Source organism: Aricia agestis, chromosome 7 (genome assembly GCF_905147365.1).
Source record: "Aricia agestis chromosome 7, ilAriAges1.1, whole genome shotgun sequence".
In the NCBI taxonomy this organism is placed as follows: Eukaryota; Metazoa; Arthropoda; class Insecta; order Lepidoptera; family Lycaenidae; genus Aricia; species Aricia agestis.
The window spans coordinates 14965059-14990545 of record NC_056412.1 but is presented as its reverse complement, the minus strand read 5'-3'; the positions used below and the strand labels follow the sequence as shown (position 1 = coordinate 14990545).

The 25487-nt window shown below is 36.2% G+C and overlaps 1 protein-coding gene across 4 annotated transcripts; it reads left to right on the top strand.

Annotated features, from left to right (window-relative positions):
- Window positions 1-1082: 1082 nt before the first annotated feature.
- Window positions 1083-24406, top strand: LOC121728922 (trimethyllysine dioxygenase, mitochondrial). 4 transcript variants are annotated; one of them, XM_042117252.1, is made up of 9 exons: window positions 1083-1163; window positions 5345-5447; window positions 7104-7216; window positions 8071-8291; window positions 9488-9663; window positions 14830-15054; window positions 21673-21806; window positions 23990-24138; window positions 24194-24406. In XM_042117252.1, the coding sequence occupies exons 1-8, from the start codon at window positions 1157-1159 to the stop codon at window positions 24124-24126; spliced, it is 1116 nt and encodes a 371-aa protein (XP_041973186.1). In that variant the 5' UTR covers window positions 1083-1156; the 3' UTR covers window positions 24127-24138; window positions 24194-24406. The 4 variants fall into 4 exon arrangements, with proteins under 4 accessions (XP_041973186.1, XP_041973187.1, XP_041973188.1 ...); XM_042117253.1 differs by having other exon boundaries at window positions 23990-24144; window positions 24200-24406; XM_042117254.1 differs by having other exon boundaries at window positions 5348-5447; window positions 23990-24406.
- Window positions 24407-25487: the final 1081 nt, after the last annotated feature.

Below are 25487 nucleotides of genomic sequence, written 5' to 3'. Positions count from 1 at the left end.
GGTGTTGCGTCGTTAGTGTTGAGTTTTACTCCTCCTTCTTTAGAATCAAAGTAAGTTATTTATTTAAAGTGAAATTAATGTAACCAAAACTAAACATGCAGATTTTGCGTGTCGTTTGATTAACATGCGGGAGGTTTTGCCCCCGGCCGGTACTTGGGGCTGTGCCCCCCCATAACCCATTTCGATTTTTGGCATCGACTTAGTTGAAAGGATAGAGAGTAACATAGGCTACTTTTGGTCTTGGAAAAACATAATATTTCTAAAGGAGATTTGCAAGAATATTCGTATTGTACACAATTTTCGAATTTCACGCGAGCGAAGCCGCGGGCAAAAGCTAGTTCATAATAAAACTTTAATAAAATTAATAATTAATACAGAGCCCCCATACAAAACACTCACATTTTTATTACTTTTGCTCTAGAGTGGTACGGAATCCTTCGTGCACGGGTCCAACTCACACTTGGCCGATTTTTATAATAAATTTGATTTTTGTACATACGTATTGTTTTCAGACTATGTTTGCAGTAGGTCTATAATATTATCGCTACCCTTTCCTGCTATTCCGTGCGGTACAAGGTGGTCTTTTGGCCACACTTTATAGATGAAAAAATGGTTCAGCATCGTATTCAATGCAAATAAAAAATCTATAAATTTTTACTGACATACAACACAGCAACGAAAGCATGTAGTAATTAGATAATTACAATTTAGAGATGACGTAAGATGTGACTGGATGACCACGATAAGTAACAGTAAAAAAAATTGCCGTTTTTTTGCATAAATAGAGGCTTTCCGGCCGGAAAAATGATTTGAAATTAGAAAACTTTGCATTTTATGTGTAGCCAGATATAATAGTAGCCAGGTGATGAAATAAATAAGTAACAAGATTTAATAAAACTATAAAGAAAAAATGAGTAAATGTCCGTATGTTCTAAAATTTTAGTTATCGTGTTCTTGCACGTCTCCGATTGCTTACCGATATCCACTACTACATATCCTATCATTATTAAATAATATCACTAATAATTTAGTTGATCTTTGACCTGCAATATGCGATAAGGCAGACGCTCGTCAAACCCGGACAGTAATGTGTGCTCATAAGTTTTAGTATTAAAACTTTTGTAGTGCAGTGTAATAGTGATATCAGCTGCTAAAAATGAACGGTAAGATTTTTACATAGCTAATAATTCCTGTAATGCCTACAGTATAGTACAGTGATTAAAAAAATATGACTCTTTTTATACAGATGCTAAACTATTACAGCTGATGCTAGAGTAACCAATTAAAATTAAATTTAATTTTACATTTATAGAGCTTTTGGTTGCTATTTGCTTTGGCCATTATTTATGTTGATATTGACAAAACAGTTATATTGATGATTGTATTATTTATGAGAGAAATAAGAATATAGCATCAATCTCTCAAATTTCCTCCAAAACTTGATTTACGCTTGCACCGTCAGCATATTGAATATTGGATACATAACTCACAGGTATATTAACAGGGGCTGAAATAGTGGAGTCATTTACACAAATTGATATTCAGTAATGCCCTATTTACACGGGGGCTAGTTTGAACGAAGAGAGACCCACAGAAAATCGATGGGAGAAATAACGTAGAAATTTGCTCCACAAAACCAGTGAAGATACTAAAAGCCAATTAAAGAAGTAATTGTTCCTTTTTTTATATAAAAATGGGACAAGTGTGAATAGTGTAGGTCGTATATCTTCGGAGAATATACATACGGATTGACAGATGCACAGACCTGACGAGTCTATAAGGGTTCATTTTCTTGCGATTTGGCTTTGGAACCCTAAAAAGTGGGTTAATTTCCTCAGGTTTTACATTGTCTGTTATTAGCTAATTTAGTTCTGCTCTTATTTTTTAAATTTGGTAATTGAAGAAGCACTTTTCTTAAGGTAGGCCTTTGAGAGTGAGGGTACGAAGAAAAGAATTAAAGAAAAAGACAGTTTGGCTCTACATATAAAAGATATAATCTCTATGACTTTGCCAGTCCAAATTCAGCAGAACAGCAGCGCAGCAGTCAATTACAGTAACATATTCAGCAATAGTTAATGAAATAGCGCGGTCACTTACAATAATGCATATTCAGTAACAATAATGATGGCGATAAATATTCGGCCACAACGTGTCGCTAATGGCCGACATCCGTCGCCGGATTTATGGCCCTATTAGAACCTATTATGGCCCTTAATATCAATTAATATTGAGTTATTGCAACCGTGTTATACGATCTGTAAGTGACGATGGTAAAAAGGTAGGTACGTTTTATATGTGGGAGAGCCATGCTTCGGCACGAATGGGCTGGCTCGACCGGAGAAATACCATGTTTTCACAGAAAACCGGCGTGAAACAGCGCTTGCGTTGTGTTTCGCCGAGTGAGTGAGTTTACCGGAGGCCCAATCCCCTACCCTATTCCCTTCCTTACCCTCCCCTATTTCCTTCCCTTCCCGTCCCTACCCTCCCCTATTATCCTATTCCCTCTTAAAAGGCCGGCAACGCACCTGCAGCTCTTCTGATGCTGCGAGTGTCCATGGGCGACGGTAGTTGCTTTCCATCAGGTGACCGTTTGCTCGTATAATAATAATAATAATAATAATAATAATAAATCTTTATTTTCTCTCAACAATCTAACTTAACGGCTAATTTACAAATTATTATGCTGCATTACATTAGAAAGTGAGGAGCTGGTGTCTGAATTAGGCAGTAGCCTGTGTTACAGATCACCAGGACCCCAATTATACCGCGGACACATAAAATAAGCAACCGTTTAGATTATATATTTTTATATCTATGATTATAAATACAATTGTAATAGAAAATAGTACTAAGGACTACAATTTTGGGTTAAATAAATCGGGAATAAAACTGTCTAGTAGGTATGCCTCCTTATTTCATAAAAAAAAAGGTAGAAAGACATCATCATCTAGTGCTTTATATCGAAGTTGGGCCGTCAGCAGGTTGAATTTTCTCCGGTCTTCTTTAGCAAGACAAAGTCTACTAAAATAAAAGTTGCCTATAATAATAATATGTAAATTAATTTTGAGTATCTTCAAAAGTTATACTAGCCCACCGTTGGGCAAAAAAATGGCCAAAAGCTTATTACAGCTGCCCTTGTTTCTCTATTTACTATTTACTAAAAAATATTGTAAAGATTTTTTAAACCGTAAGCCAAGCTTTGTTTCTTATTCGATTTAGTCCGTATCATAATATAATTAGTCCGTAAACTACAAAAAAGTATTTTCATGTACCATCGAAGAAATTGATTCGTAGGTAATTGACGGGCCTACGTCATTTGGTCAGATTATGTCAATTCAGTGAAAATCTTCTTCTTCAGCTGGGTTTGACAAAAATTACCAAATCACGTAGGTCGGCCTATGAATTAACTTCTCTGATAGTACATCAAATGAAAGTTGGTAAGCCATTTCTTTAGGACACCAATTCGTAGTTTGATAGAAAACGGTCTAGATCGAACAAGGAATAAATAAAGCAGCATGAACGTGGCATTAAAATAGTAGAATAAAGTTTCTTTGGATTGTAAAGCCACTGTATCAATTCCGTCTCCGCTCACGTTTCGTCTTCGAATTTATCGCAACATACAAGTTGAGTGAACTTTAATTAGACGATTTACGAGGCACCTTAAAAAGGTCCAAGTTTGATTACTTGTTGGATTAATGAGTTTACGACTTTAAAAATACTTTGGAGGAGAATTAGCTCTCGTAAATTATCATCAAGTGCAGCTGTTACTTTCTCGACGATGAATTAGTATCGAACAAAAGGAATTGTAAAAAATCTTGTTTCAAGAAAAATACGTTTTTTATTTCGCCATTACGCCTTCACTGGTTTAGCGTTGTTGCTGTAAAAGTTGGTTGTAAATTTTTTTGCTTGGAAGTTTATTTGGGGCTATAAAGGCTGATCACCTGATTCTATAACAAGAATAACTAATAATCCACGTGTCAGATTGGCACCTAAAAATCCTGCGCCAGACCTCTCGCCAGTCGTGTCGGTCATCTGTTATTCTAATAGTTATGAAAAGTAGGAAGAGAGGAATACGTCTCTCTTTCTATAGGTACTCTTATTATCCAGTAGGATTATAATTTATAAGAATAAGAGATGACAGAGTACTCTTGTGTACTAATAGGGCACTTTAAAATCACTCCTAGCGTAGCTGGCCTGGTTTCAATTAACCCTCCGTGGGTGGTGGTGGGGTATGGTATAAAAATTGATACCATTTTTAAACGAATAAAGCATGCGAGTTGGTTTTCTCTGTTGCTGCTTTAATTCCTGCCAAATAATGAGTCCTATGTCTGTGACCAATTCTGTGACATGTGCTTAAAGAGCACTGGGATATCACATACCCCACCTAGTACAGCACGTAGCGAAAAAGGTAAGTATAACTTCTTTTGTTTTTTGTTTATTGACATGTTTATTTTGATGTTTAATTTGATGAAATATAATTTTTTGGTAAGTATAGGTTTAGATAAAAAATGTCTTGGTTATTGAAAAAAAAATTTTTTTCGAGCACTGACCGAAGAAGATGATGATTGTATCGCTGAGCTAATGAATTCCGAACAAGAATCGGCTGGTAATGAAGATCAAATCAGTGATACCGGATATGCCCTATACTAATAGGTAGGAATACTGGGCACATTTGCAAAATATATGATATTATGTCTATATTACTTATTATTTTACAATCATGAGGAACAATTTTTCGGATTTAACTAGCTTTTATTGTTGGGGTATTACCATACCCCACCTAGTACAGCATGGTGAAATTAGTCACCTAGTACACGGAGGGTTAAACCAGGCACCGTCACTAAAATCGGAGTGTGAGCATTATACCAATTATAAAATGTACCATCGGGGACATTGATTCCTAGGCAGTTGACAGACCTACGTAGTTTGGTCGGCTTATGTCCATTCAATGTTAGCTGTGATCGGTCGGATGCGTTTGACGTAACACGGCCAAATTACTTAGGTCCGCCATCTACCTAGGAATCAACTTCTCTGATAGTACAATATTATACGCTTCAGTTTTTTGGTCTGGGTTTTATTAAAATATATGAATATGCTTCAAAGACATAATGCGTTTAATTAATTTGCTCGTATGGTCTTAATCGTATGGTCTTAATATAAAATATGAAGACCATACGAGCAGTTTTTAATCTAAATTCCATTAATTTGTATAATATGAATCCCGCCATATTTTCTCATTCTGTTTTCTCTTAATTGGAAATCTGAATGGCTTTTTAAATTGCACTATAAAATTTTATCACACGCTGAATTTAAAAGCGAAACACTAAAACAATTTACCTTTCAGTAGGAATCCTGAGAGCGGACGCGGAAAATGGGACGGTAAATGTTCAGATGGAAGATGGTCTGTCAATAAAATTAGAAGATTGCTGGCTACGTGATCATTGTAGGTACGTTTTTACTGAGGCGGAGTCCGTTTTTCCCAAGTTTTACCTTCGTTCTTACTAATGGACGTCCGAGCTTTCCACAAGAAAATTGCAGCATTAACTTGTAGTATGGTTGCAAAATGTTTTTCTTTCATTTTTTTTCTAGTAAGACTGTGTCATTCGAAGAGAAATTACTTTAAATCATTTTGGTACTCGCTTTCTGGCATACTTAGGTACGTTTTGGGTGGCAGGAGTATATCTATTGTCTAGTGCTATGGGATAACGCAGAAATTGATCAATCCACGACACTGTTGATTAAATAAACTTCTGCCAAAAAACCTTAGAAACCGGGCTTTATAACGGGTTTAGATTAATCCAATACAGTGATCCATCGCTGGACTGCTACTGGGATAATGTAAACGGGCTACTGGGATGCACTGGAATAACTAAATTGCATTCCAGTGCATTCCGGTATCAGAAATGGATTGCTGGATTGAAGTAATGTAAACCGGCCATGAGTCTAATGTGCTTCTGTCAGAGTATAAACTGGTTAATCTTATATATAAAATTTTCGTGTCACAATGTTCGTTCCCGTACTCCTCCGAAACGGCTTGACCGATTCTCATTAAATTTTTTGTGAGCATATTGAGTAGGTCTGAGAATCGGCTAACATCTATTTTTCATACCCCTAAGCAATAAGGGTTGTTCACATTATTAAAAATTATTTATATGGCAAAACAACGTTTGCCGGGTCAGCTAGTTTTATCATAATTTCAGACATTTTCAATTGTCAGATAATGAAAGCATTTGAATTATTACATTTACAATGAATAATATCTTTTATTAATGATATTAATTTAATGTTATTTAATGCATAGCGATAGTTCAATTATTATTAAATTAATGATGACACTAATGACATGGATTTAACAACACTTAATGATGCTCTCGGCAACAATGTATGGACATTTCGTAAACCGCGCGAGCGGGTGCCATTATGAAGGAATGACATAATAAACGGTGTTGATGTTGGAGATGGTTTTAAATTAAAATTTGTTTGGACAAGAGATTGGAAATTGCAGTAGCGAAGCTGATTTTATGTAATAGCTGATTTAAATTATTTCGAAAAATCCAGTTTTAATTTTAAAAAGAAAAGTTTTATGTACTTTTTAGACACACAAACACAATAATTGAACATTTGCTTTTACAATAAATTACGTAATCCTTGCAATTTCAGTTAGACAAGATGCGTTATTATCGCGAAAAAAAATTGCCGAGAAAAAACCATAGTATTACGCTTTCCTGGGATATAAGTTTCCATGCTTTTTATTTTTATCCGTACAGTGTACACCCTTAAGCGTTAAGAAGCAACTGACAAACTAACAGACGCACACATTTTTAAGATTAAATCTTATATCTTTAAACGAGCGATTCTTGTATATTGGAATCTCGGAATCGGCTACAACGATTTTCATGAAATTTAGTATATGGGGGGTTTCGGGGGCGATAAATCGATCTGGCTAGGAATCGTTTTTAGAAAATGTCATTTTATTCGTGTTTTATCGAATACCGAGCAAAGCTCGGTCAAATAGGTAGTAAAATTAGTTAGAGGAAAACTTCACGGATTTGTATGTTTTTTCTCTGTGTTTGTGTGTGTGTTCAATTTGTGTTCGTTTTCAGATGTACGAATTGCTACCGTTCCGACACATATCAAAGAATCCATCATTTATTGGAAATTCCAGAAGCATTCATTAACAACTTGGATTACGACCAAGAGAAAATAAGAGTGACATGTGAGTGCTTCTGCTTAAAATGTTAACTTTCCCAATTTTGTTGTACCAAAAAAAAAAGAAAAAAGTCAACAGCAAAATAAAATACGGCTGCTCCATGTTTTGCCATGATGGATAGCCATTTATATTTATATTTAGTATACAAACATTTATACGTGGGAGAGCCATGCTTCGGCACGAATGGGCCGGCTCGACCGGATAAATACCACGTTCTCACAGAAAACCGGCGTGAAACAGCGCTTGCGCTGTGTTTCGCCGAGTGAGTGAGTTTACCGGAGGCCCAATCCCCTAACCCCTACCCTATTCCCTTTCCTACCCTCAACTATTCCCTTCCCTTCCCTTCCCTACCCTCCCTTATTACCCTATTCCCTCTTAAAAGGCCGGCAACGCACTTGCAGCTCTTCTGATGCTGCGAGTGTCCATGGGCGACGGAAGTTGCTTTCCATCAGGTGACCCGTTTGCTCGTTTGCCCCCTTATTTCATAAAAAATAAATAAAAAAAAGACAGGTTACAGTCATTGCATGGTTGTACAAACATAATCTTAAGTTCTAGGCTAGACGGCAACCCATTGATATATAGAAGACGTTATCCTTAAAGGGGTATCTCGACGTTCGTCTTTGATCATTCATGATTGGCGTCGATTGCTATAATGATTACCACCATGATTGCGAAGCTTATATCATGGTGGTTCATTACAGCAATCGACGTCAATCATGGGTGATCAAATACGAACGTCGAGGTGCCCCATGTCATAGCATTTTGCGACTACATTTCAAAATATTAATATTATAATGTTGTAAATATATTACAAACTCACGATGATAATATAATATTGAAACTTTTCAACTTAATTTTAGGGAGCGACGGACACGAATCTTTATACAGTGCGAATTTTTTGGCAGAATTTCACTACAAAACTTGGATTGAAGGTAGAAGCTTAAAACCTATAGTTTGGCAAGGAGCCAGCGTCTCGAACAAAGTTTGCAACGTGGATGTAGATAGCTTCCTCAACTCGGTGGATGGAGCTAGGAAAGTGTTTCAGTCGCTTTTGGATTATGGGGTCGCTTTCATAAGTAATGTAAGTAAACTTCTTATATTGTTATTGAAGGACTTCGATTTGATTCGAAATTTGCTTACTTAGGTCTTAGATTTAAGAAGAGCCTGGCTCGAATAGAATGATGTAATAACCTGTGGCCAGTGAAGTCAATAATTTTTAGAAGCCATTCTAGGGTTTGAACCCTATAAGTCCTGTAAACACGGCAGAATTCTTGTTAATTTTAGTTGTAGTATTGCATTGCTAAAGTATCAGTGAACAAATAAGAGGTCGAATTGAGAAACCCCCTCCTTTTTAGAAATCGGTTTAAAATCGTTTGCCCTAATGACGTAAATAATGGCTTTGTATGGTATATCATATGAATGGGCAGCCATTTTGGACCCGGATAGGCGGACGTGAGGTCCAGTTCGCTTCAAAGCCTTCCTTTGACGAGTCACATTGACAAACATCAAAGAAGCGTTGAATAGATTTTTCGCACTCACTAATGAGGACAGTAATTGCGAAATTCTAAAACAGATTAAGATTTTCGGTTTGTTTGTATGGAATTTGAAACGGGTTACGAGAATTTATTATAAAAAAGAATTAGCTAATGTTTCTGAATTTGTGCGTTAGCTTAATTACAAAAACAAACATCTTTTTCATCATATTTTTCATAATACCACCTATAACTTTTGGGTCTTTTATTATAGATTACCAGCTCCAAAATTATATTTATTGAGTGGAACAATTATTACAACACGTTATGTATTTCTTTGGCACATTTTGGAACCTTAATGGGTTGTAAGATTTAAGAATGAAGATATTATGTTCGTATTTAAGCCTGTTTTGGTGCGTAGCCACTGTGCGTAGCCATGTTTAAAATTGACGTCGCCATATTGTAGTTTATTTTAAAATACCGTGGTCTCACCAAGCTTTATCTTAACAAATGCTGTAAGATGCTAGCAGGACATTGTAAGATGGGCGGACGCGAAAAAAAAACATCCCCGCTTGATGTGTGAAGAGGTACCATAAAAAATTGTTTTAAAATATTTTTTATACCATTTTGTTGGCATCATTAATATGTGCATTCATTCCGAATTACAGCTTTGTAGGCCTTATAGTCTCTGAGCAAAACCGCGGAAAGATAGATGGACAGACGGACAGATTACTCGGTTACATAATAATTATGAAAGTGGTCTACGCAGTCTGGTTTTTGTTACATATCAAATCTTTTGTTTTAGGTAGAAGTGTCTGAGCAGGCCACGGAAAAAGTGTGTCAAGCCCTGGGCGGTGTCCAGCACACGTTGTTCGGCGGCATGTGGAAAGTGTCTACAGTGAGAGAGCACGCCGACACCGCGTACACCACTGTGCCGCTGGCGGTACACAACGACAACACCTACTTCACCGAGGCTGCGGGGTAAGTATGACAGGACACTGTAGTTACAGTCACACATCTTTGTAGTTACAAAGATCTGTTAGCGCTTGAGGCCTGAAAGAGAAATAACTGTTGCTCAAAATGAAGAATCAAAATCAGCGATCAACCAAAAAACTTGTGGCTTCGTGACGTCCACATTTGTATCATTTGCGCGATTAGATCTCCGTTGCGATCATCGCGCCGTATCAAGTATGCGTATCATAGTGTGGACGCCTATTAGATCATTCTACCGATCATTTGTGTATTTGATACGACACGTATGATACGCGGTTAATAGCGATCGGGGCGTATCATGATACGCGTATCATTTTGACACGCTTTGAGATCTGATCGGAGATCTGATCGCGCAAATGATACAAATGTGGACGCACAGAAAGAGAGCGTGAAACTGAATGACAGTACCATTTTACAAAATATTTATGTTACTTCGATTTGACGATAAGTACAATAGTCCGTATGTCTTTAGATGCTTAAATATAGCGGTAGATATATTGTAAAGGCAAAACAGCTAGTCTATAATCATCTTGCACACGAGTAACTGATTCTACTTCATAAATGCGCAGAATGAAAGAGACATAATATTATTCCATCCACGATACAACCCAAACTAGCGCAAGTTGTAGGAATTCAAAAGTATTCAAATAAATCATAGAAATGTGCTTTTTCCGTCACGACACGGTCTTTAAAAGAAAAAGATTTTCCTTTAATACCCCCAACGTCCTCGGGCCTAATAGAATACTCGTAATACTAGTCCGCGCTAGTGGCGCTCAACCTAGAAACCGCACGCACTTTGCATACTGAAACGCCGGCATTTGTGTCACGGCTCAACAAATCAACCGGGACAGTAGTTACAGAGTAGACAGAACTAAGGAGTACCTCGACTTCAAGAAATAAACGCGAGTTGGGCGTGAGTTTCAACATGTTTCACAGCGTGTTATATATATGTTATATGTTAGTAACGCATTGGTACGGCGCGCACCGCGCCGGACGATATTATAATATCTAATCTATACTTATATATGTGGGAGAGCCATGCTTCGGCACGAATGGGCCGGCTCGACCGGAGAAATACCACGTTCTCACAGAAAACCGGCGTGAAACAGCGCTTGCGCTGTGTTTCGCCGAGTGAGTAAGTTTACCGGAGGCCCAATCCCCTACCCTATTCCCTTCCCTAAACACCCCTATTCCCTTCCCTTCCCTTCCCTACCCTCCCCTATTGCCCTTTTCCCTCTTAATTCATGAAGCCCTAAGCGGCCGCATCCGGTTGTGATAACAATAGAAAAGCTATTGTATCTCGTTATTCCACGATCGATGGGTTAAAAGGCCGGCAACGCACCTGCAGCTCTTCTGATGCTGCGAGTGTCCATGGGCGACGGAAGTTGCTTTCCATCAGGTGACCCGTTTGCCCCCTTATTTCATTAAAAAAAATTATAAAGCGGAAGTGTTTGTTTGTTTGTTTGTTTAAACGCGCTAATATCAGGAACTACTAGTCTGATTTGAAGAAATTTTTTAGTGTTAGATAGCCCATTTATCAAGGAAGGATATAGGCTATATTTTATTACGCTGAGACTAATAGGAGCGAAGAAATAGACGAAAATGTGGAAAAAACGGGGGGAAATAATTTGAATGGGCTTATCTCACAAACTACTGGAGCAATTTTTCTGTTATTTGGTACAGATAAGAAGTAAACCACGTGAAGGATCATAGGCTATTTTTTGTGGACTAATTTATCGATGAAATATCTGATTTACGCGGGCGAAGCCGCGCGGAACGTCTAGTATTATATAAATGTTGTATACTACGTCAAACGTATTTTTGAGATCTCTACTGAGTCGGCCTACTCGTTGGTTCTGTTTACTCTGATATTTACGTGATATGCGTCCCTGCCGTGACAGTTCCATTATGTAATAACTCGAATAAAGCTGCATTAGATTTATTAGCGCTGAAATTCGTTTATCGTAGGGAACCGTATTCCATAACAAGTTTCATCAAAATCGGTTCGGTGGTTTAAGTGTAAAAACGTAAAAGAAAAGAGGTTTTCGCATTTAGTATAATATTAGTATAGTTAAAATCACACATTACGTTTCTAAATTGACATTAACAGATAATAGTAGAGCAAGGCTCGCTACCATCTTTCGAATATAATATTTATTATTATTTAAAAACGAACGAGATTCTTAATATTATGCAGTGTCATATTGAATATCATCAACAAACATCAACAAACATGCTACGGTCAATGGAGTATAATACGAGAATTTTATGCTCCTTATGAATATTCCAATTCAATATTAGTCCGCATTCTAGCTTCATTTCTGCTGTGCTGGTATTTAAATGCTCTTCATGCATAACAAACGTCTAATTAAAAGTCTAGAAATGTAGTTTAAAATGTGTGTTAAAACTCACTTTACTTTGCTTTAGATTGAAGCAAAGTATTATAAAAGAATTTAAATAATAAATAAGATTTGTTAACATGATATTTACCTATGGCTTAGTAGAAGGTTTTTCGGAGCTTAAAGGTATTTAAAACATACCGACTTTTATCTTTTCATGATAAAAGTCGGTACGTTTCAAACCAGAGTCATAACTACTGTCGTAACATTTTCATATTGTGCGATTTAGAAGTTTTTACGTGAACATAAACATTAAACTCGCACAAACTTTCACATTAAAATAGTGGGAGAATTTCGTTATCTGATCGTCCTCTGAAGGTATGAGGGCGACCGATTTCAAGTGGCCATCGAATTGCTGCGACCTCGTTTTTCCACGCTCATTATTATTTCACAGCCTGTTCGAAAAGCCTTTGCTTGTAAGGTTAAGGCCCAGCCCTCGACGGCTCATGTTTGTGTCGGAAGTTATAAGGTAAAAAGAGGGAATCGAGTTACGTGTTTGTTTTCGGATTTATTAAATTCAACTTGTGGGACGGAAAACTCTTTGTTTTTCACCTTTAAATAAGGCATCCAATAACAAAGTGATTGCGAATTCCAAAACATTTCTAAAGTCAATTAACTGGATATAAGTATGGGATAGCATAAAAGGAGTAAGGCATTTAATTTTCAATAGACGTTGCTTCTTAGGGAGATCGCAGACGACAGACTTTTTGTGCGATCGAGTCTGCGGCGCCCATACAGTCGGCATGGCGATGGCGCGGCCATCGCCTCCCATATGCAGATGAAATGCGAACACACTACAATAGAGTTGAAATGAAAAATTTAAGTGAAGCGAAATTAAAATACATTAAAAGAAATATGAATTCCCAGAGACTATTCTTGACAATCATAAAAGATGATTCGTGGAATACTTGAAAATATATTGAAATCTGAAGCCAATTATTGAGTCGAATGCAATAGCGAAGTTTGAGCTTGGGGATGAATGGTTCGGTAAACAACTCGCAAATCAAATAACTCCAGGATTTGTATGGAGCCAACGAAGTTATGGAGACGTTTAGGAGTGCCTTTTCAATCTGACAAATAGGGCATAGTGATGACGAACTTTATAATTTTATTATAATTTTTCTTCTGTTTTTATGGGATTATTTAAAAAGTTACAGGTATGCTTACCATAAAAAAGGTTTTAATTATCCAAAGATGCGTGTTTATGCGCTCATTTTAAGATATAGAGCATAATATTATGTTTCTACGTATCAGCATTTTCTTAAATAATGTTCAGTTTTAAGATTAGTTTGTTAAGGGCCTGTTTCACCACTTTCTGATAAAGTGTCGAATAGGCTATTCACAGCTTTTTTGACAGATTCTCTATACTTCATCTGTCAAGTGGTGAATAGCCTATTCAGCACTAATCAGGAAGTGATGAAACAGGCCCCTAGGTTAAATTGTTGTCTTGGTTTGGCATTTGAATCACGCATTATAGGTAGAGAAGGGCATTTTATAAGGGTTAGTTACCCCTTCCAAATGTCACCTGATTTGTGTCTAGGAGATGCATAGTTTTTTTTAATACGTGTTTGAAGTTACGTGTGACGGAACATTTATTTTTCACTATAGTTACGATTTGTTTTACGCGTAATTTGTTGTAAAATGTATTTAAGTGTCATAAATAATTATAAGAACAGTATACAATTCTTAGGTAATTAATTATAGCAATGTATCACTCCGTGCTGGCCCAATACGACTTGGTTGGGTTAGGTTAGATATAGGCGGGAGCGTAGCGCAGCGAAGCTCCCCGCCTTAGCCATCGTGGTTATTTTTTGTGAACCACATAGAAATAGGAGCCCCGCGTAGCGGGGCTCCATCGACTAATAGTTAATTGAAGCCAGTTGTTATAATTAAGCAATTAAACTTTTAGTTAGTTTGCCAGGGTGCAAATAAGTGCCTATAATTTGTTACGCAAGGGCGATAGGGCATTGCATTCCCGCAAATGCCCGCAGCATCGGAGGCTCTGCTTATTTACAATATAAGACATACTTTGAACTTTGGGTTTGCCTACACCCAAAAAGACTAATTTTGTCGTAAGTCCACGTAACCTCAAAAACTAAAAAAAAAATTTGTGGTAACTACTGATTTCCTAACTTTAGGGAGGGGGTGGGGTGGTCCTATCTCGCCCCCCTCCCCTCCTCCCTATTCTACCGCCCCCTCCCTATAATGCGTAATGCAATGCAACCCCATTGTCTTTAATATCAGATAATTATTATAACTAAAATATTATTTAGATTCTCCGCTTAAAAATATTTGGCTTGCCTCTGAAAGCTTTTGTTATCTGTAAGTGGAATAACATTTCTTGTCTTGATATAAGTAAGTATTTATTTACACAAAATATGAAATGATCCTACATTTATCACGTGTTTTTCGTTCGTTGTTTATTATTTCTATTACACCGGCTTACAACTGTTATTCTCACATCCTATACAAATAAAGAAAGATAACTTACACAAATAATGGGGTATTTACTCGGATAAAGATAAACATTGTATTTAGGTTTTGAAGAAAATGAAAATACAGTTATTTAGTTTACTTAGTTATTTTTCGTTATGTTTTTACTATTTTTTCATTCAGTAAAGCAATGTTTTATAAAATGACCGACGCGTTTACTCGTTTGCTATTTTTTTTAAAGTTAATTTTCTGACTGATTTTATCGTTTTTTATCATTCATACAGGCTTCTTCCAGCGAATATACTTAACTATATCATTACAGATTACAAATTTTCCACTGCATGGAACATGAGAACGGCGCGGGTGGAGAGACGGTGCTGCTTGATGGGTTCCACGGAGCGCTGCAGCTGAAGAGAGACCATCCTGAGGACTTCGAGTTTCTGACACATTTTGACCTTGAAGCTGAGTACCTGGAGGATGGGTACCATCACAGTTACTCCGCGCCAGTCATCAGCCTTGACAAATTTAACGACATCAAGCAAATCAGGTACACAAATACTAGACTAGACGTTTCGTAGTCCAGTGAATTAATATCGGTACAGGAGAGAATGTGAATTCAGGTTTTCGTCGATAAAAAAGTAGCATAGTCATCTATTGTCTCTTTTATCACAATCGTTATGGGTGGGTTGCACCAACTTACTTTAACTATAACAAAATCTCAAGTGAACTGTCAAATCTCTAGTTAAAGTCAATTAATGGTCGCCATATTTCACATTAACTATATCAAATCCTCTCGTGCAACCCACCCTGAGTAGTTTCGGAAACTAGAACTGACTAGGATCAGAAATAAAAAGTAAACGTTGATGCTAACAAGAAAATCACTATAATATTATGAAAAGTTTGTAAACTTTACTACTAATATTTGTAAGATATTTTTTAAGATAATCTTAAAAGTAATACTGGCACTTAATTCTTCCTGTACTTAATGGTACTCAATAGTGGTAATTAAATCTTAAAAGTGTTAATGGTAAATTTTGTAATATTTTCATTACAAGTGGTGGGAGAGCCATGCTTCGGCACGAATGGGCCGGCTCGACCGGAGAAATACCACGTTCTAACAGAAAATCGGCGTGAAACAGCGCCTGCGCTGAGTGAGTTTACCGGAGGCCCAATCCCCTACCCTATTCCCTACCCTACCCTCCCCTATTCCCTCTTAAAAGGCCGGCAACGCACCTGCAGCTCGTCTGATGCTGCGAGTGTCCCTGGGCGACGGAAGTTGCTTTCCATCAGGTGACCCGTTTGCTCGTTTGCCCCCTTATTTCATAAAAAAAAAAAAAAACCTAAGTCTAAGTCCAATTTCACACACGTTTTAATATTATTTTCATAACTACACTTTAAAAGATTCGGCTTTTCAAAAACATGATACCAATTATTATAAAACTAGATTCATTGTGAAAACATAAATATAATATAAAGTGGGTTCATGTTAATTTAGTGAACTTTGATCTCGAGTTCACAGGTAAGCAAAACAAAACCAGAATTTGAAAATATTTATTCAGTTTCAATAATTGGTTGCTTTTGTTTAATAAATCAAAGGCTGAACGAAAAACCACAAATATAAATCGGAGAAAAGAAACATAGAAACAGTATTGTTTTTGCGTAACAAATACGAATTTATAGGCAAAGTTAACAGCAAATGTAAAACCTTTGATATTTTTATAAATGGCTTTAAGAGATTTATGTCTAAACTTTCACAAAGTTCACATTGTTAATGATGAATTGCGTAATACACGTCACATCGGCTTATAACAATTTGTTTTTAAAGGATCTTCGACACTGGAGGAATATTTTACAAGCAAAACTTTGAGGGTGAAAATGATTTTAAATTATTTTTAACAAAAAATTGAAACCGACTTCCAAGGTAAAAACAATAATAATATGAACTAAAAAGTATTAAATAACTCTTACTCTATAATATTGCCTTTTTCAGAATTCGTCTAAATCTCAACTATTTCTGTACATACTACAGTCTTCATTACTCAGAAGTCGGTACCAGCTAATTTTATCGTGAGTTCAGTCAATGTCAGAATATCTGAAGCTTTAGCACCCTGGCTATCAGATGAAATTGTCACCTTAATGGGTAAACGTAACCGTGACATGCGGAGATATAGGAAAAGTTGGTCTTTTCCTATATCTCCGCATGTCACGGTTACGTGAAAACCTTGTGAAAACCTTGACAAATATAAGTATCTGCGAAATCGTTGTAATCGTCTGTGTAGAGATGCTAAGAGACGCCACATACATTCCTCTATTGAAAAAAGCAATCCTTCACAACTATGGAAGTGTCTCTCAACAATAGGAATTGGCAAGTCACCTGCTAGCATCAATAATACAGTCAACTTAAATGAGCTCAACACTCATTTCTCCGTTCCACCAGTAACTGTCGACCAGGATGCAAAAACCCATACCATATCCCATCTCCGCTCTCTTCCCCTCCCTTCCTGTTCCCCATTTTCATTTAGGCCTGTCTCTGATGATGAAGTTCGTAGACATATGATGGCCATAACTTCTAATGCAGCAGGCGATGACAACCTGAGCCCTCGCATGATATCCCTTACCCTTCCTGAACTCTTGCCGATTCTCACTCACATTTTTAACTATTCCTTGACAACGAGTTCTTTCCCTTCTGCATAGAAACGTGCAAATATCATCCCGCTTCCCAAAACCCCTAACCCCTCTTTCGTGTCTGAATTTAGGCCCATTTCTATACTACCCTACCTCTCCAAAGTCCTGGAACACATTGTCCATAAACAGCTTTCCCAATATCTTTCCTCCAATAGTTTGTTCTCTCCCTTTCAATCCGGCTTCTCTATCTGTTGTCTTGTATCACATCTCTCTCCGTAAGGCTGCTGTAAGAAATTTCTTTTGAAATAAGCAGTTCCTTTGTGTCGTCTTTCTATGTCAATTTTTATGTTAATAGTGTCGTGTGTGCAATAAATGTTAAATAAATAAATAAACACAAATAGCTGAGTTATCGTTGAACATACAAAAAAAAAGATACATACAGCCGAACGTATAACCTCCTTCTTTTTGGAAGTCGGTAAGAAGAAAAAGATTGACAATCAAAGTCGAAAATAAAAACTAATGTTCTACAAAATATTATAAATGTAATATAAGCGCCTGCATTATTATTTTCTGTGAATTCAATCGTATAAATAAATTGTTTTAGTTAAAAAAATGGCCAAGTACGAGTCGGACTCGCGCACGAAGGGTTCCGTACCGCTATAGAGCAAAAATAGCCCAATATAGCCCAAAAATTGTGTTTTTTTGTATATGAGCCCCTCTTAATTATTTACTTTAATTTCATTTTATAATTAATTATTAAAATATCTTAGTTGAGAACTGAATATCTTGTGAACATTTGAAGTTATCCTAATCTATCTTTGGCTAAATTGTCGACATCGATAAAATAATAGCAAAAAATCACGTTTGCTGTATGGGATTACCTTAAATATTTAATGTATTTTACTTTTAGTATTTGTTGTTATAGCAGCAACAGATACTTATACATAATCTGTGAAAATTTCAGAAGTCTAGCTATATAGCGGTTCTTCAGGACGGCCAGACATTGAAGTCTTAGTAGTCCTTCGGGTACGGAACCCTAAAAAGGAGTAAAAGTCACTTATAAATGCCTGAATCTTTAAAAGCTATTTCTAGAAAAATAAATTTAATGCTCGGTATCAACAAATTAAACCCATCAAACATTACTGCGGAGTGCGGTTACATCCAATACAAAGTCAATCCGCAAAGTCTTTAGAAGTAAATGGGAAAGCTTTTTATGTAATTGAAAACAATTACTGGTTACACCCCGCTACGCGTGCCTGCGCTTATTGTGTTACAGATGACGCCCGCAATTCCATTGCCCCAAAATTCGTTTAGCGCGTAGGGGACTGTACATTTTTCCGTGATGAAAAGTATCCTATGTCCTTTCGCGGGACTCAAAGTATCTCTACACCAAATTTCATCAGAATCGGTCGGTCGGTAACAGACAGAAAAACAAACTTTCGCATTTATAATATTAGTATCGATAGTACCTAGTATATTAAAGTAAATATATAATATATCTAAGTTTAATATTATAATACATATAGTATGGACACGAGTTGCGTTTGCACCTGTCCACGTTGGCAGATAATGGGCCAATATATTACGAACATGGAGAGGGGCAGTCGTCTATTGCTGTCGACGTCGTTACGATGTGTCAGAGAAAGACAATACGTAACCCAAACTAGGAGTGAGAATATTTTATACTAGTTTTTGTTATGGTTTCTAAGCTCAAAAACTATTCTCATTGTAAGGCTTTTCAAATATGTATAATTTTTCTCTATACAATTCGTATTTTTGAGCATAAAAAATAACTGTCTTCGTGTTAGCATTGCAAGGTTACAGCGTGTCTAAAAACAATATACTTTTCTATAATGTGCATGGTGCATCAGAAAAAATTTAACATCAAATATTAAATTTTATTCGTTTGAAGGTCCGTAGTTAAAGCACAACGGCGTCGAGATTACAATTTTTGACATCAATTTGTGGAAAATTTAGCGAAAATTGGGCATCGCTCTGATAGACCGAGGCAATCTTACGGCAAAACAGATTACGCTTAGCGCGCGGGGATGTATTTAATTTTATTTCTGCTTCATAAAATCTACCATCATGAGCTTACGTTTTGAGCCTTTAAACTTTGAGGGAAAACTCGGATTTATTATTTACACAGCTGAAATAAAACTTGATATCTATGAAATCGCTGCTTGTGTCTATGGTGATAATATTTAATACTTTTTTAGAAATTTGCTTCGTAGCCTTACTTGACTAGACACAACCCGACCAAATAAAATAAGCACCTACGCAATTTGAATAGCATCGGCAGAGCATCGGTCTGCCACCTGCCTGTGGCAGACCGATGCTATATTAAAATCTGATGGTACTATTATAATACAAGTCTTAAGACATGTCATAGTTAAGTTTGAAGTTCTTAAAATAGTATTAATGGCGTGAACAAGTGAAATTCAAAAAATTTCTCCTTAAAATGTTTAACTATTAAGTTATAACTTATAACCTCAATATATTATACAATTTGCATGATAATATAAGCTTGTCGCGAGACTTAACAATCTGTCAGTATTTAATTTTATTAAAATAAAAAATAAAATATATCAATTTACTCTTAGTGAAATTGGTACTAGTTTATTCACAATTTATCGCGCGACAAGCTTTTATTATCATGCAAATTGTATAATATATTGAGGTTATAAGTTATAACTTAATAGTTAAACATTTTAAGGAGAAATTTATTTTCTTATAAAAGCTTTTTTTCAAAAATTTTTTTTGTTTATAATTTATTTTAAGTGTATTTTAATTACCGATAAGAAAAAAAAAGTCATCATGACTAAAATATTACTTTACACAAGTTAGGAATTATTTGAACTTAAAGGCAGTAAATATTATTTCATTACTTTTTAAACTTGTTTTGGCGGGTTTTTTTTTTAATTTCTTAATTTAATTTCATACTTTTTAAACTTGTGTTGGTTACAGTGCAGAATAATTCCTATCAACAGAATCATATTCTCATGATTACCATCTATCAATGTCCTTTTCGATGAGGCCGTTAAAATGAGCCAAAAATTGGTTATCCTATTGATTACCAGGTGATGCTGCAGCACCAGGTCAACTTTCTATTATTATGTGTATACGTATATTGTATATTCACAAATATCACGAACTAGAATGAAATATAAAACCCATCAAACGACTACAAGTTGCTAACGGCCTTTCATGAACCAGATAAACCCTGATTGTCCAGGACTGAGCTGGCTGATGATGATGTATTATAGCTAAGAACACTCTCGATCATGTCAGCTTTCAAACAAAAAAAAATAGATCAAAATCGGTCCACCCGTTTGGATGCTACGATGCTACGGACAGATACACACACAGACAAACAGACAGACAGACAGACAGACACGTCAAACTTATTATAACACCCCTCTTTTTTGTCGGGGGTTAAAAATAAAGAAAATCAAAACAGTCTAAAGGTCGAGAAACAGTTTAAAGGTCTAATCTGAAACCTTTCTTTGTTATTAAAATAGGTGAAAAAAGTATTTGCCATAACATAGCTATTTTAAACAGCGAACTAGCATGTTTTTCAGGCATTACTTTCAAGGCTATGTAAGTTTGTAATAGTTTAGCTCGGAAACGCTAACATGATGTAGTTTAGCAATTCACTTCGCTTTATTATGTCCCGACAGAGTTTTAATAAAAAGTTGCTGTCAGCTTGTGTTCAGCAGTTTTAAAAAGCTCGCTAACTCGTTACTGGTTAGTTTGTGAATATTTGTAAATAATTCAATTTGTTGCTCTGTGTGCGGTCGAATGTTTTATTGATAAAACGTATTTGTGGTGGTTAGTAAAATTATAAACATTTTATAATTACTACAAAACTTTCAAATTAACTTGTGAGACAATAAAAAATAATTTGTGCATTGCATCTTAGAGATCTTCAAGAGTATCTCTTGGGCATTATAAATGGCTATCGGGACCGTCACTGAAACATAATATAATTGTTATTTAGATATACTTATTACTTAATATTTCAATTGTTATAATTTTAATCAGCGTGCTAATGGTTTTATAGTAATTACGACGTTTATTAAAGCGTAGTATTGAATTAACTAATAAGTGACGCAATCAGCTTTGCCGTAATTGGTCCGGTCAGACTTGACGACTCAATCCGAAACAGGCAGCTAATTGTAGGACATCTTAGGGTCAATTCAGACCGCAACGCGACGAGGCGAGGCGAGGCGCGGTGCGACATAAATTTTTATGCATTTGACAGATTTCAATTGCGTGTGACGTCTTGCGAATATGTCAAATCCATATAAATTTAGGAATGCATCTACGCGTCGCGTTGCGGTCTGAATCAACCCTTAGGTGACTTTTCTTCCCCGCAAGTGACCGTGACCGACAAAATTCAAATAAAGAGCCACTTTATTACATAAGTTGTAGGTTTCATTTTCTCCCAACACTGGTCAAACGACCTATACCGCCGCCTTTCTAGTAGCTTAAAGCAAAATGAAACTTGTAGCCGTCTGTAGCATATTTTAAATTTCAGGTTCAACGTCTACGACCGTTCCCCGATGGCGTTTGCTTCCGGTGCTGAATGTAGATCGTATTATAGGGCGCTGAGAAACCTCTCCAGATACTATGAGGACAAGAGGAACCAGTGGTGCTTTAAGCTCATGCCAGGTAAACTCTTAGCCTACTCAAACTATTACAATATAGTCGAAAAATGTTCATATCCTAATAACCTTGTTAGTACGGGAGCCCTAGAACATTTTTTTTAATAGTAACAAGCTAATTTTCTGTGAGTAGCTACATTTTGATAAGACGAACAACATTTTTATTTTCGAAAAATCTCGAAAGTGGTAGCTAACAGAGATAGAAAGGATTTCATACTTTGACTTGGTGGTCCTAAAATATGAATTGTTTTATATTTTGTAGGACAATGTTACTCTTAAATAATATGATTATTAATCTATCAATATACAAAAATCAGCTCGGTAGGGTTCCGTTATAGGGTTCTGTAATCTACAAAACTTGGTTGACTACTGAACCCTAAAACGGAATCCTAACAAGCTGATTTTTTGTATATTGATAGGTAAATAGTTATATAATTTAAGAGTAACATTGTCCTACAAATAAAATACTTAATCCATATTTTAGGACCATCAAGTCAAAGTATGAAATCCTTTCTATCTCTGTTAGCTACCACTTTCGAGATTTTTCGAAAATAAAAATGTTGTTCGTCTTATCAAAATGAAGCTACTCACAAAAAATTAGCTTGTTAGTAATTAAAAAAAAATTGCTCTAGGGCTCCCGTACCATGTTATTTTTAATGGTAACAAAAAACTGATTTTACTACATGGTTTTTCGAACAAGTTAATATAGATCGATGTTAGTTAAAGTCCACGTCAGACGATGTCATTAATTAAATGGCATACTAAACTTGATTGCAATGGAGACTTTGATATTTAAATCTATTTTCAGTAAAACACTGAATTAAATTGAAGTTACGCTATCATTTAATGTCAATTAGTGCGTCCAAGTGTTTAATTCAACATTGATATTTTCAATACAGTTTTGCCTATCATCAGTTCGAGAACTATAGCCCGGCAAAAAGAACCAAAGCAAAAAAATGTTAATTTCCTTATTTGTCGTCACAAAATCAAGTAATTACTGAGAACATCCCGGTTTATAAACAAAGTACCTCATAAATAAGACTGTTGTATGCACAATACATCATTTTTATTGCGGGTTGCTCCATTTTCTTCCGCCACGACAGGATCACACCGCGTAAATAAATACTGAAATGAAATATTCAGTTGCGCTATAATGTGGAGTGCTCTCGATTTTTGTTAGGGTGACCACAGAAGGACGACTTTGACTTTGTGTTATGCACATGCTTAGAAGTTGTTGTACTTAGAAGCGTCCTGGACAATATTCGTAGAACAACAAAATGTTTGTTTTCGCTTTGTACATGAATCATTCTTGTGTGCAATTACAATGCTAGTAGTTTTGTCATGTTTTATGTTATGTTACATCACCTGATTGCACTGGTAAATAATGTACCCGTAAACCTGTAAGCCATATATAAATCACACTAAGCAACGACCAAAATCGTTCGTGTGTATATTCCCTTATGCTGCCATTCATTTTTAACATAATTGTCTGCATGAAATGAGATAAGCAAAATGTACAATGTTAATGTTTACTCCGGGACGTAAAGGAACAATTGCAAACCGAGATAACATAAAAAGTTGCTGTAAAGTTATCGAGTGTAGAGGCGAGTTGTAAATAGTTATGGCCACATTAAAGCCATGATTGTGACTACATTATGTATCCCTTTAGGTTGTACCTCCTTGAAACTCTGTTTTATCCGCAATTGCTTCTCAATCGGGCTATAGGTTTGCTTGATTGACTTTTTTTTACCTGTCTTTGCCAGGAGGGTTTTGTTTTTATAAGTATGTATAAATAAATAAACGAATTCTTTATTGCGAATAACCTATTACTAGTGGACTCCACATTACTCATTAGGTCAGGTCTGTCTCGTGCAGTCCATGACTAGTCACATAAATAATAATTAATTTGATAAGATACAATATAATTTTTTGGTACGCTCTGCTGCCTGAACGGTTTGATGGCTTAAACTTGAGAGGTGTTATTATTCGTGCTTATTGTAAAAATATCTCGAAAAAAAAATGGCGAGTTCTCTTTTTTTAAACTTTACAAAATGCAATCGTGTTTCTCAGCTCTTTGTATGACTGTTTTCTTGATAAAAGGGTATTGTTGCTTATCAAAATATGCGGCTGTGTTTCTTATCTCTTTATATATAAGTGTTTTCTTGTTAAAAGAGTATTATTGCTCGTCAGGTACACTGCTGGTGTTCGACAACTTCAGAGTGCTACACGGGCGCGCGGGCTTCACGGGGCACCGCGTGCTCAGCGGCAGCTACGTGTCGCGCTCCGATTGGCTCAGCCGTGCGAGGGTGCTGCGGCTGATAAAGTGACATCGTCGACAACTTCAGGGTGCTACGGCTCGTGTAGTAGACTGTAGACACTAGACATCGTCAACAACTTCAGAGTAGTATAAAAGTGCGCGGGCTACACGTGACGTCGACAACTTCAGGGTGTCACACGGGAGCGCGAGCTCTGCACGTGACATCTCGACAACTGCATGTTGTTCCTGTTCGTTCAGTAGACAACGTAAACAACTCTGCTTCTTTTTCATAGTTAGAATATTTCAATTTATAGTTAATTTTTAATTTAAGTTAATCGTGAATAAAATTATTATGGACTTAATATTGGATTTTAGTGTACACTTTTTACTTCTTTAAAAGTAATGACCTACTTTCAAGAGCGATGATAGTAGGCTCAAAAATATCCTAAATTAACAATATATTTTTCAGTCAAATCGCTTAACGATTTACAATAAAAATAAGCACAAAATATTTGAACGTATAAATCAAAGCTCAGCATTAGTTTTGTACGGAAAGCTCTCGAATTTCAGGTCAAGCTTTGACCAATTATCCATAATTCAACGTCAGAATTTTGATTCAAACCTGATTTATAAAGTTGTGGACGACTATTACCGGAGTGCCAATCTCTCAGGACTGATGGTGGAAAGTTTCATTGTGACTGACACAATAAATGGCTACGTGCTGACCGATGTAAATGGTCCTAAGTCTAGAATAAAAATTAACTTAAGTCAAGACTTAAGATAAGTCTTTCCATACTTTGACCCTTTCTTGTGAAATAAAATAACAAATGAAATCAGTAGAACTTATTAACGAACTGCTGCTTCTATTTATTGGTTCTCAATAGATGTAGTTTCGACTTCACTAGTACTGTTGTAATTTGTGTGTTTGTTTGTTTTTTCTTACCGCAAAAGTTACTCAGCGGATTTGTTATGGCAGTAAGCTTTTTACTTTTTACATTTTCTAATAAATTATATCATCGCGGTTCTGCTGTGGGCAAAAGTATTTATTTCAATACAACATAAACCCTCCTTTTTAGAAGTCGCTTAATTAAAATCAACTGCATTGGATCCATTCTCTATGACTTGGGTCTCATACCAACTGTTTATGGTAGGTGTTGCCTCTATTAAATTATGTCTGTGCTGTGTTCATATCAGTAACAATATATTACGCCCTGAAATTACCGTATCGAGGTTTCCTTCGTAATAAATGGTGTACCCGAGACGATATTACGTAGTAAATAACAAGTAATTAAAGACAAGAATAATGTACGGTTGCGCGTTAACGCGGTTTGGTTAGCGATACTCAAACTTCACTGTGGATGATATTATTTAGCCTCGATTTATATGCCACCGCGCGAAAGAGCGGTTTGGCCGCTACACTGCGAGGTCACA